Genomic DNA, 12,943 nt, shown 5'->3' on the forward strand with positions numbered 1-12,943 from the left:
TGTTCTTTGCATAACACTTTAGTCAGCAGATTCCAATCTTCAAAATATTAGCTTTCAGATTTGTTCGGTAAATGACTAATGCCATATATTCAATATATTAGAATATGGATTCGGATGAGGCCTGTTGGTCAGATCAAAACTACTTTTTGAAAATAACCTTTCAGCAGGTATGCCTTTCATTTATGTATTAAATATGTATTTTTAATGTTGTTTTTGAACAGCTTTAAAAACAACACGTCCCAGTCTTTTGTTGTCTCTCTCGACGTCACGTTCGTCTTGAGGTAGAGCTGTTTCTGGAGCGCGTGCCGTCCTCTTCATCAGCAGCCCAGCCTTTCTAAACCCGCTGGTAAAATCTGAATACAGCCGCATCGCAGCGTTCAAAGCGTTTGGGAAAAAGTATCAGTCCGGAAATTACAACACTTTAAAAGCTTAAAATATAAAGTACAATGACAGAAATCAGGTTCTGCGAGTTAACGAAATGAATTAGTTTCCTGACTCTAACATAAACATGAACCACTGTTAACAGCGTTTCAGTATATCGCAATGTTTATTTTTGTATTTTAAAAACATTACATGTTTCTTTGCATCTTTTAATGTGTTTCAAATATTGTTTGAAAAAGGCAGAAGGAGTTAAATGAAAACTCTCCAGAATGTGCCATTTTTTTTATCCGATTAATCAATTAATCGTCAGAATAATTGATTGAATGGTCGATTGCTAAAATAATAAGTTGCAGCTCTAAAAGAAGTTATCATTTGAAAGCTGCATTTTGGATTTATTCAGACTATGCTTAAGATGTGATTATTGATGGGATGTTTTTGGTTAAAAAACAAACCAAACAATAAATCTGCCAGGGGCCAACAACTTTGCCTGGATCCTTTCCAGTTGTTTTGGGGACACCAGTAATTAAAGAAGTTCCTGATGCCGGTTCCGTTTCCTCTGTGGACTTCTGTAATATTGATAAGCAAACGGGACGTCTCGTTTCTCCAGAACTCTACAGCGTTAGAAACGTGACTCCTCTGGTGCAATGCGTGGCCCTCAGCATCCAATGAGCTGCGGGATGCCCCGGAGCCCCGCCCCTCGTCGATATCTATTTATAATATTGCAACAGCAGCTTTTTGACAGTTATTACCCTCTCTGTTAGCAGAACCTCAGGAACCGCAGCTTTATCTCAATGAACGCGGCCTCACCTTGACCCAGAGCGGCCCGTTATCGTTCCGACAGCTTACATTTTCATCTCTAACGAGTCCCCGTCAGAAACTCCTCCAACTTTTCCTTCTCTGAGCTGCTTCATCTTCAAGAGAAACAATGACAGAGGGGAACAATGTGACGGAAAGTGACACCAAAGACCCTACCGCCGGAGACGTGCCCGTGGAGCCGGTCTCTGCGAAGGAGGAGAACGGAGAGTATAAGGTGGTCTTGGCGGAGAAAGCCTCTCCTCCTGCGGCGGAGGAGGTCGAGTTCGTCCACCCCGAGGGCGGCTGGGGCTGGGTGGTCATGCTGGCATCCATGTGGTGCAACGGCTCGGTGTTCGGGATCCAGAACTCCTTCGGCTTACTGTTCTTGTCCATGTTGAGAGAGTTCGGCTCAGAGCACGACCCGGACCTGCGCTTCAGAACCTGTGAGTAGCTACAGCTTACTGTCAGTGTCAGTTCTGGGGGTAAGACCGTGAAGACATGGAGTTGAACCAGCAACCTTTGTAGCAGCAGCCTCAACACAAGCACACGCTGTCCTTTCATCTGCTGCTTTTCTTTAGTTGCATTTTCTCACATTTAGTTATTATTGTACTCACTGTAAGTGAGCTAACGGCACCTAAAGGAAGGAAGAAAGAAAAACAAGTTGTTTCCTGCCGTGACAAGGGGAAAAACCCTCACAAGTCAAACGAAAGAGCAGTGGTCCAAGTTAGTAAAACTACAATAACTGTTGAGGAAAAATCTCCTATGCTATTAGCTTCATAGAATTACATATTCCTAAATATTTAATTTAAGCTTTTACTATTTTTTTTTCATTACCCATATTTAATAAGAGCTATTTGAAGCTAATAATAAACAAATAGGTAAATAAATAAGAGCTACAGCTGCAAAAAAATATTAAAAGGTATATTTTTCATGCTATAGTAATAAGAAAAACAGTTGCTAGTCTAATTTACTTAAACTAACAACTAAGTAAATTAGACTTAGTTGTCTAACTCATGAATAGTTAGACAACTAACTATTCATGTGAAACTATTCATATATGAAACTCATGAATAGGATGAGTTTCCTATTCATCCACATAGGAAACTCCAGGGAATGGATGGATAAAAAATGAAATTAAAGAGCAAAAATAGTATCATGAAATGACAGAAAAGGTTGACTGCACGTTTAAAACCGATCCATTCCTCAGACATGAAGTATTGTTTGACCTCTTTTGGGAACTCTCTGGTAAACAATAAGATTTTTGAGTCCCATTTTTAAAAAACCAACAACACTCTGCACATCTCGAGTTTTCAGAGTGTTGATTCCAGAGCTGAGGAGCATAGATCTGTCAAATTCTCTCTCTGTATGTTCTGGACCCAGAGTCATCACGTGTGTGTCTAATGGTTTTACGGGTCTTGATAGGTAACACCCAACAAGCAAGATAAATGTCACTATGATTTTAAACTTCTAATGTTTTACAATTAAGGGCCACGATGACTTAAAAACTAGTGAAATATGATTCATTTTCTATGTCCTAGTCTTGGTTTTTGAAAACGCTGAGCTGCCTGATTTGGTTGATCAAACACATTGACATTGAAACATGGATTCGTTTTTCTGTCTCCTGTTTATTCTTTTCAGTTTATTCTCATTATGTTTCTAAGACAGTAATACAATAATTTAGTAACAGAGTTTGTTGTTAATACTATGATCCCATAATTACACCAACGTTTTTTCTTCATGCTCTTTGGCGTTTTGGTCTAATGGAGTTGGTTCAGTGCTGATTTCGAACTGTGTATGAAATTGGAAGAAATGCTGACCCATTTGCTCATATAATGCACAGAATCCGACTATAATGGAGCGGCGTTGATGCAGATACATAAAGTTGCATGTTATTAGCATTTGATCATAGGTGTCATAATTTTCTATAAAGTGAGCCAAGAACACAGCCTTGAGGAACCCCATATGTGATCCTTACTGACTTAGATTTACAACTGCCAAATGAAAAGGTAGTCTGGATTTCCACAATAAGATGTGAATCCCAGCCTTGAGCTTACGTACTCTGAGTGAATTGCTTATCAGATTTAGGCTTTGAATGATTTCAAAAAAACAAAGCAAAGTAAAAAAAAAACTATTTTATTCTTGACTGAAATAATTACATATTAATGAATTTTCTTCAGTACGCACTGAGTGGAAATGTAGATACACCTGAATCACCTAAATTTGTAATTAAAAGATGCTCAAAGTTCTATAATGTTTTTTGTTTTTTTTACTTTTCGAGGTCTAAGTGACTCTTGTTGGTTATCTTTATTTACAGAAGCCAGAGTGACTTGTTTTTGCAAGGAAAACCGAATGTATTCTGGAGAAACTGTTTTAGCGGATAAGACTTTTAAACCTAACAACACTATCAGTTGTCAAACCTGGTGGTGGTTGCATCATGCTGCGGGTCTTACAAACTAGTTTTAAAATAAATAAAAAAACAAATCACCTCAAATCAGCAGCTGAATGAGTGAAAGCAGGCCCAGTGAACCCAAACACATAAAAAGCGATTTTGGAATAACTAAATTATTTTTGGTATAGGTTTACCAAGATCTTACTAATTCACAGAATTCATTTTTCTGCATATCTCTTTGGGCTAAAGCTGTACACAGTGGAAGACTGACAGGAGTTAGACAGGAAAAGGTCATAATGGGGAAATTTGTGTGTGAGTGTGTGTGAGTGAGTAAAACAGGATGGATTTGTCCATGAATAATGTAATTATGACCTTGCTGTTCCACTGTGATTATAGCCACCTGTTATCAATGCTGCTGTCTGAAAGATGAGCATATAGGATTAAAAACAGCACAAAGAAGCTGTTGGTTTTCTGTTTCCTGAACATCTTAGAGACCCATTCTGGTGCTGCAGCTTATTACATTTGGGGAAGCCTGACTGTGCCGCAGTCCTCAGCTTCTAAAGGATGAACTGATCTTTAACTCTGTTAGAAATAAAGTTGTGATGCGACAGGAATGTGAGATTAGGACGTTAGATTCAGCAAAAATGTTTTGGTTGTTGCATATTTTGTCATGATTTGTTAGGTGTCTTGAGCAGTTGAACTCTGGTTTCAGTAAGTTAAAAGAATCTTCAAAGCTCCAGCTCTTGCTCAACCCCCTGTATGAGGCTGTAAAAACGTGCAGTATCTCATATGACGACCGGAGGCATGGTCATGTGTGGAGAGGGCATTGACACCAGGGATCAAGGTTCTGTTTTCTGTTATCTTTTCAAACTCAGAACCGTTCTGTGAGATGCAATCTATGATAGAACATGAAAACTAGACTGGTATTCTTCTTATATTTTGTAAAAGAACAACCATACTTGTTATAATACCTTAAATAATTATTATCTGTAAAAACACCAGAAAAGAAAAAAAAACAAAACAATGTATTTAAATGCAACCGAACAAATAAGGCTCTGTTTTGATTTTAGTCAGAGTACCATGTAAAGAAGTAGAACTTAGATGGACCTAGATGTTTCATATCTGACAAGTTTCTAAGATTGGTACACCTAAACCTGGTAACCCAAAATAATAATAGTAAATCTCCTTTTGAAGACAGAAAACTAGTGCACTGATCTAAATATTGGCTCAGTTTTCAGTCGTTTTTGTGACAGGAATATCTTTTAAAAAGCCTTACTTGCCGATTCCGATTTTGACCAATACCAATTTTCTTTTGCCTGGAATGTTGCTCAAAATAGCAAGAACGTTGCTGAATTGGCAGCAGTGGGGAAACTATTGTTAAATGTAAATGTGCAGACATGACCTGGTGGGCCGGGCTATCAGCCAAACCTTTCTCACAGGAGAGCAGAGGACACTGGTTGATTTTTAGACAAGATCGGCTGTACATGTAAAAATCTATCTCCCAAAATTAAGAAAATGGGCACTGATGAGTTGGCTGGCTGATGAATCGGTGCACCCCTAGTGTTTCCAGAGGTCATGTTAGACTGATTAGGTTGTTGTAGGTTGTTGTAGGTTGTTGTAGGTTGTTGTAGGTTGTTGTAGGTTGTTGTAGGTTGTTCCTCAAGACTGGAGAATAACGCCTTGAGGAACCCCACAAGATATCTTGCTTTGCTCAGATTTTCATTGCGAAATCAGCCAAGTCATGAACCAATTCACCGCAGGTGTTCTTGCTAAATATTTTATCCTGTCCTCTATGACTTAATGTGTCAGTGGTTAATATTTGCCTATAAATATGCTGTAATGTTGCATTCTGTCTAATTCACGAGCCTGATGTAAAGGTAGCAAAGCTGTGATGTGAGTTTCAGAACCAGAATTGTAGTATTCCTGAAGTCTGGAAATCTGAGCTGCAGGGGTTCAACGACTTGTGGACTTCCATAAAAACATTTAAAATAATCTGTAACTGTTGTTTACTTTAGTGTATATTCATATGTAAAAATGAAATGCCACCTTTTAGTCCTTTTATTTGTTTTGCCAGTCATGTAGTATGTTCATAGCGACTCCCTGACACTCTTAGATTCATTTTGGCCTTATTAGCTTGTCCTAAGGCGATATGTAAAATATTGTTTTAGGACTATGTAGTTGTGTTTCTGTTTTCCCTTTTAGCTTGGTCCTTTTTTTCAGTTTCAGAGCATTTGTTTTGCTCACCTGATGGATGTGATGTACATCTTGTGCTATCTGATGAGTGTTTTAACTTTTCTCTCACTGGATCTGTGTGGCAGCGCTATTATGTCCAGCTGTTCTGCAGCTGTCCCTGTCTGTTCTCAAACTGGCCCTCGGTGCTTCCCCTAAATATAAATCACAGACACAGAACTCCAGGGATGCTGCCTCCAAGTTTAAACTTGTTAGACTCCATTGTTAAACTGCATAAACCTGCACAGAGGTAGATTAACTGTCTAGATAAACAAGATTTGCTGTAGTGCAATATGAACTCATTGGCGTTAACCTGCAGAGTTTCACGGAGCCTTACAGAAATGCAGCAGTGCTTATTATGTCACAGTACGGCTGACGCTCAGAGTAGGAAAGTCCTGCTTTAGAAGTGGCTGCTACAGGAAAAGTTAGCTGTGCATTTCCGGTAATGCCTTCATCCTGCTCTGCTCTACTCATTGACGTATGCACACATCGACTTATGTTGTTCCCGAATGTGCTTGTCTCCGTGAAGTACTACTTGAACGTTCGCATTCAACAACAGGCCTTCCTGTCGTTAGACGTTAAGCCTAATGGGAATAATAGGCCACTTGACGAATCTAAAGTTGGACCTTGGAGTAAAGGAAGTGCAGTGAAGGCCAAGAGACATGATATAATAAACATAGTGAATCAATAGAGTTTGGGTTTGACTTTGTAATGATAAACATTTTTAACGACAACTAGAAAAGATAGAATGTTGGTTAGATACATGTGAAAAAATCAGGACGACAACTAAAATATTCAGTTGTTTATGAAGAAACGTTCATGTCCTGATGTCTTCACTGCAAAAACACAAAATCTTACCAAGTATTTTTAGAAGTATTCGTTGAGATGCTGTGAGGGGATCCAAAGTTAGCTGTGCAGAAAAAGACATCTTGGTAGAACAAATACTTTTGACAATGTCCTGTAACATGCTGGAATTGAATCAGGGTGTGCTTTCAGTTCATCTACATAAAGGGGGGGAGAGACTTTAAAATGATAAAAGCCATGTTTTAGATTTAAAGATTCTGAAGGCTAAAAGCAGTTTTTATAAAACTGTCAATTATCTCCATACACTGAGAGGCTGATCTGCCTTATCCCTATACTTAGGGATAAGTTGTATCCCTAAGAATACAACTTATTATTGGCTGTTAGCTACAAGTTTTCTAGGTGTGAAAAACCATCAGTGCACATTATTTAGAAAGATAAAAATGAAACCTGGTTCATTGAGAGCAAAATACCAAGTTTTAAGATGTAAAACTTATTCAAAATGTATTTAGATTGTCACACATATTTGTTCATTAATTGATATTAGTTGGTATTAATACTTTACTTTATTACAGAAGTGATGCACCAGCAAGCTAAACTTAACTTAAGTTTAACTTTTAAAAGAAAATGGTGATTTGAGCCAAGTTGGCTTGGTCACAGTCACAGCATAGAGAACTTTGAATTTAAAATGCATATCAGTAAAAAAAGTGACACATTAACTTATGTAGCATAAAAAAAAGTAATTCTTCAAACACGAACCCATTGTCATGTGTTTAGGTCATTACATAGACGCTGATCTCGGCAGGACTAGTCGTTCCTTACTGCTCAGCACTCTCACACATTTCTTCTTCATGCAGGCAGATCAGAAAGAGGAATATCTTTCCCTGACACGAGTTAAACCTCCCTCTGTTTATCTTTAAGACAGCAATTTCTCTTCCGTGGACGCCACCCAACTTCAACTTTTCTTTTCCGTTTTCTTCCTTGCTTGTTTTCTACTTCACTGTCTGTGACGTGTAAATGCAGTTTTCCCTCTTTACCCACTCTTTAGACTCAAATGTAAGACATATTTAAAGTGGTCTTACGTAAGACTGAATGGATAATTAGTCTACTTAAAAATATAAAATATATACACATATAATATGAATGCAATTGCAGGGATGTAAAGCTACTTAAAATAACTTTAATTGAAAAAAATAAATCAAAAAAGACATTTTGAATGGACCTTCTTGTAGGTGAAAGTTCATATACAAGGAAAATAGTCTATGCCAGACCTCATTGGAGTCACTTCACAGCACCTTCATCTGTAGATTGAGACCACTTGTGACAGGCAGCAGGTCTTTTTCACTTATCCATTGATCAGTTGAATTCTCAATACATGGAACTATACTGCATCAGTAAAAAAAAACTTCTCTCTGTTATCTTATTGGTTATTATCTGCATTATCGTCAGTGTCATCGTGTTTCTCTCAGGTAACTTTACCTATCTTTGGGGTAAGGTCCAACCTGATATCTAAGTACATCCTTCATCAGTAAGCTATAAGATAAAGTGGGATCATAAAATCTCATTATGATGGGCTAGTAGGGATAGATTACATCCCACAAGTCTTGTGTACAGATAGATAGAATGTAAACAAAAGGTACAATCGCAAGAAATCTTGAACTTCTGACATTAAATGGAAAGATTCTCTAATCGATGGTTGATGGTTTACTGTTTGACGCCTGTAGCTGTGGGTAGTTTTTGCTCTTTCTACAGCCTTTGCAAACAGAAGCTGCATAATTCCCAGGCTTAATGACCACCTCTGGCACCTTAATGTAGGTAGTTACACACTGAAAAAACCCCACCTGAGTGTGCTGTGAGCAGAGATGCATACCAAAGCACATGTCACAACATGATTCTTTCTCACAAAGTCAAGCACACAATCTCTAGAAGCACCACATTCCTTATGGGATGGTGAGAAACTTTGGAATCAAAACCCTGGTGAATTGATGCTTTGTTGGAGGTTGATTTGTCTGTGTTGTATTTTGTCTTCTCTCTGTTGACTGTGGGTCAGCTCACAACTTAGAGACTTGTTTGTGCATGTTTGTCTGTTCTTTGATGGTGCAGAAAGCTTGATTCTTTGAGTTATAGCAGTGATTAGATAGAACATCTTAAGGCACTCACTTACTCAGGCGTACAGTTGAGTTATCAGTAAGCATACCGATTGCCTGCATTTCTCTTGACAAATTCCTTCATTTCCTTCATTCTGAATGGATACTAAGAGGTTTGAGAAACTATTTGGACACATACCACTCTTTTCCATAAAAGCAGAGAACAGTGGTTAATGTGGCGCAAGTGACAGTCTGTGCACCACAAAGTGGAAGTCTGGCTGATGTGCATCCTTTCAACTGGTTATGCCAACTCTCAACCTTATCAGTTTGGTGTCCTGCACAAAACAGTTTGATGTGATCACCGCCAGGCAGTTCACTGTGTGACACAGGGTACACAGTCGTAAAAATATACTTTTGAGCGGACGGATCCGCCAGATTTCAGCTTTGAGTATGCGCTGACATCCATGGTGTGAAGTATGCCGTGGGCTCTTTAGTCATTCTGTAGTTAAAGAAAAGCATGTGTAGGGGCAAATGAAGATGAAGACAACTTAAGAAGATGAAGAATCAGGATATGACAGAGTATGCATTGTTGATTTGTTGCTTTTGGGCCTCAAATTTGTCTTCATATTCCTTTGATCTATAGAAGAGTTCATGGTACACTCAATAACAGGTTTATTCCTGCATACACAATTCAAATCATCATTCCTCTACCACCATGTTTTACAGTAGGTAAAGCTGTTGTTGTTGCATAGACCTCAAATATGACTCCAAAATACGTTGGAATGCAAAGGAGGTCATTCTTGACTCAACAACCACAATGTTTCCTTCGAGCCCAAATCATGATGCTTCCACCACAGCTTTTGAATGGGTTGTATGTGCTGATATCCTGTGTTTGGTTTTCATCCAGACATTACATTGTGCATTACTGCCAAACACTTCCTCTTTGGTCTGATTTCCAAAGTCAGTGAAGTCATTATTTCTTGGAGTTCAGTCAGAAGTTTGCTGTGTGGTAATTTATTTAACAAAATGAGAGCCAAAATGCAAAATTGATGTCCATCCCCCCATTCAGTTGCAACATGAACCATTCATATCTATATTTCTTTAATATTGCTGATGAAGAATTTTAACCCATTCTTCTTTACAATGTTGGGGTTTTAGGAAATGTGTTTCTGCACTACTCTCATAAGGTCTCATAATATTTCCACCACATGAAAGCCTGAACTTTAACTAAGTCATCACAACACCCTAATTTGTCCCTTCCAGTCCTTCATTGGCAGGTTTGCAGTTGTTTTGTCATTTTCCTTTTGCTCAGTCAAGTCTGGGTCAAGATTCAGGTTCAGTTGTCAGGGGCCAATTACATTTGATTCAAGAATAGTTTGGTGAACAGAGGAGTTCATGTTGAGTTAAGGGACTAGAAGCTACCTGGTTTCTGTGGATGCTGAACAAGCCCATATCATTAGTCCTCCACCACTGTGCTTTACAGTTTGTCTGAGGTGATTCAGGAGTCAGACATCATGCCTGGTTGCCCTTGTCTCTCTGAAGCACCTGGTTTCAGAAAGCTTGTAATTTGTCCCGATGCAGCATTACAACCCTGAGCCATAGTCCTATGTTCTGTTTGGTCAAATAACAATAATAATTCAGTCTTTTTTGATTCTTTCATGAACTTTAACATTTAACATGCAAACTATAGCCTGAAGAGTCTGAGAATTTGTTCTTTTTTTTTGTGCAATTTCTCTGAACATTGCATAGTCTGACCTCACCATGAATCTCCTCCTGGGAAGAACTGCAGCTGCTCTGAAGGTTTTCCTCTTTGGCCTGGCCTGAACACAGGCCTGAATGCTTCATGAAAGAGCAAACTACCAACATTTCTTCTCTAATAAAACTGCTCACTCTTGCTGATGATCAGTCAGGATGAATGTTTTGGTTAGATAAACAAGGATATTGTGTAATATTTTATTCTGTTGCCCAGATTTATAGTTTCCTCTCTCTGAGACCTTTATAGGACAAAATGTTCATATATTTTGTTCTGATCCATAACTCTCAGAATGTTAAAGAGGGTGTACTTACTTAAATGAATAATTTTATCCCAATTCGACATGTGAAATGAGCCATTGCTCCCATTTGACCACTAACTTCTCCAGTGGCATGATAGTTGTTGACTGAAAACAGTCATTTCTGCTCAACCAATCACGAAGAGAGATCCAGGGGCGGGAACATCCAGTCCATAGATTAGCCTCAGATTGTCAGCCTCAGCGGTCTTCAACATCGGTTAGGAGTTCCAAGTCCGTCCCTCTGGGAATGCCACATGGGGCTATTCATGGGAATAGCCACATTCTTCTTATTTATTCATGAACGCGCCAACAACCTTTGACCTCTCCAGAGAGCGTTTGCAGACCTTATCTGCACTGTTTTGATGATGCTGACAGAATATCAATAACAAGGCGTCATCTAACCATATTTTGGCTGAACCTTTTTGTTTTCAACGCCTATGAAATAAAAAGCATAAAATAGGAAGTAAGAAATATGAAGCTGGTGTTTCGGCTGTTCAGTCGGGTAGAAAATATTATTTCAGTATCAGTGCTTGGGAAAACCTGTTGAGATACTGAAACCTGGCTGTGACCCAGTGCACATAAACAGGAGGGAAAAGGCCTGTTTCCCCTCTGTGCTGCTGGTACCAGCTCTGGCTCGGTTTCGTAATGGAGAAGCACCGTAGTGAAACGGGTCGAGTTCTGCTTTACTGAATAGAGATGGATACTCAGTGTAGATGTTCTTTGTCTTTTGTTGATTTACCTTGACTCCAACTTGGTATTGAAAAATGAAAAGCAAAAATAACCAGGATGGATCATTCCAGCAGAGCTTAGCATGTTTGAAGCATACAGACATTAATATTTGACAGAGCATTTGGTCTCAGGCGAGCTACATGTGGCTGCAGGTGAAGAGAAAGTCTTGGAAAGTTGCATGTTGGATGTGCTAAAAATGTTAGACATGAAAGATCAATCTTAAAGCCTTGACATATCTTAAATTACAGCCATCATGTCAATATGTGAAATATTTCATTTTGAAGTGTTGCTTGGATATGATTGACTGTAATATTTCAAGTGTGACGTGCCAATACCTTGCATCCAAAGAGTGGATGCAAGGTATTGGACTTCAACTGTACTTAATGCACCACAGCTAAGTATTTACTAGTATTGAATTTCTTCTGTTTTTGCTTTTTGTCTCACTTAATGTCCTCATGGGTTAACAAGACACACAAACAAATGTTTCAAAGATGCTGACAGAAACCAACATCAACATCCTTCAAACATAAAGTGTCCTCTTTCGAAAGTGCCAAGCTTTTGAAACATTCTGAATTTACTGAAACACATAATACTTAAAAGAGATACTGTAGTTTATCTTCCTTACCCATATAAAATAAATCTGGGTAAACACCAAGGACTTTACCAAAGAATTACATTCTGAGAATCATACACAAAGAACAATAAAACAAAAAGTGCATCTTTATTTCATTCTTAAAGTTCTACCCAAAAGAGAAATTACAGGACAGTTTAAAGGAAATGACTGCAACATCCTAAAGTCATGAAGTAGACCATACATCACAGAGAGCGCCAGGCAGACGCACACAGATCCAACATAACAAGATTCAGAGTTACATGAGAGGATAATCAGTCTGCAGACAACTGTAGCATACAGCATACAACAACAGATCCATCATTTTTACTGTCGTGACCTCCTTTAAACATTTGTAATATACTGTATATAAGTTAGGGTTTTATCAAATTTAACTTAATTTTTTGGGCTAGATATCTACAAAGAGACGAACAATATGTACATAGCACATTTTTATATGATTGTAAAACCCATTGTTCATCTATTCTTTTGTTTTTCTTTTGTACTTTACAAAGTTATACATCTATTTTACATGAGTTTTTGTTTAAATGTATCAAGTATTATATGCTGGTAAAGAAGTAAAACTCTTTACTTCTTTACCAGCTTGTAGTTTACATGTGTGCTAAAATGTAAGATCAAGTTATAAAGGTTTAGGACATTATGCTCTCTTGGTTAGAGTATATAAAGTGTTAGGACTAAATAATGAGTTAATGAGTTGTCAGAAAACAAAAATATATTAAATAGTCTGGTGTTAGTTTTGAATTTGAGTTATATAGTATGAAAAGTCTAAGTCATTTATCATTTCTATGTTTGGTATTAACTTAATGTCTCTCTCAGTTTCCTTCTGATGTTTCCTTGTTTACAAGAAGCT

General features: G+C 38.1%; 1 protein-coding gene across 1 annotated transcript in view; it reads left to right on the plus strand.

Moving 5' to 3' along the window:
* The first annotated feature begins 1,110 nt into the window (after positions 1-1,110).
* slc16a10 (solute carrier family 16 member 10) overlaps positions 1,111-12,943 on the plus strand; it is a 33,282-nt gene continuing 21,449 nt past the window's right edge. Inside the window, exon 1 of the mRNA XM_032585815.1 lies at positions 1,111-1,619. Within this exon, the coding sequence (XP_032441706.1) occupies positions 1,307-1,619 (313 nt within the window). The 5' untranslated portion in view covers positions 1,111-1,306. The remainder of the gene's footprint in view (positions 1,620-12,943) is intronic.

The sequence above is a fragment of the Xiphophorus hellerii genome, chromosome 15 (assembly GCF_003331165.1).
Source record: "Xiphophorus hellerii strain 12219 chromosome 15, Xiphophorus_hellerii-4.1, whole genome shotgun sequence".
NCBI lineage: Eukaryota > Metazoa > Chordata > Actinopteri > Cyprinodontiformes > Poeciliidae > Xiphophorus > Xiphophorus hellerii.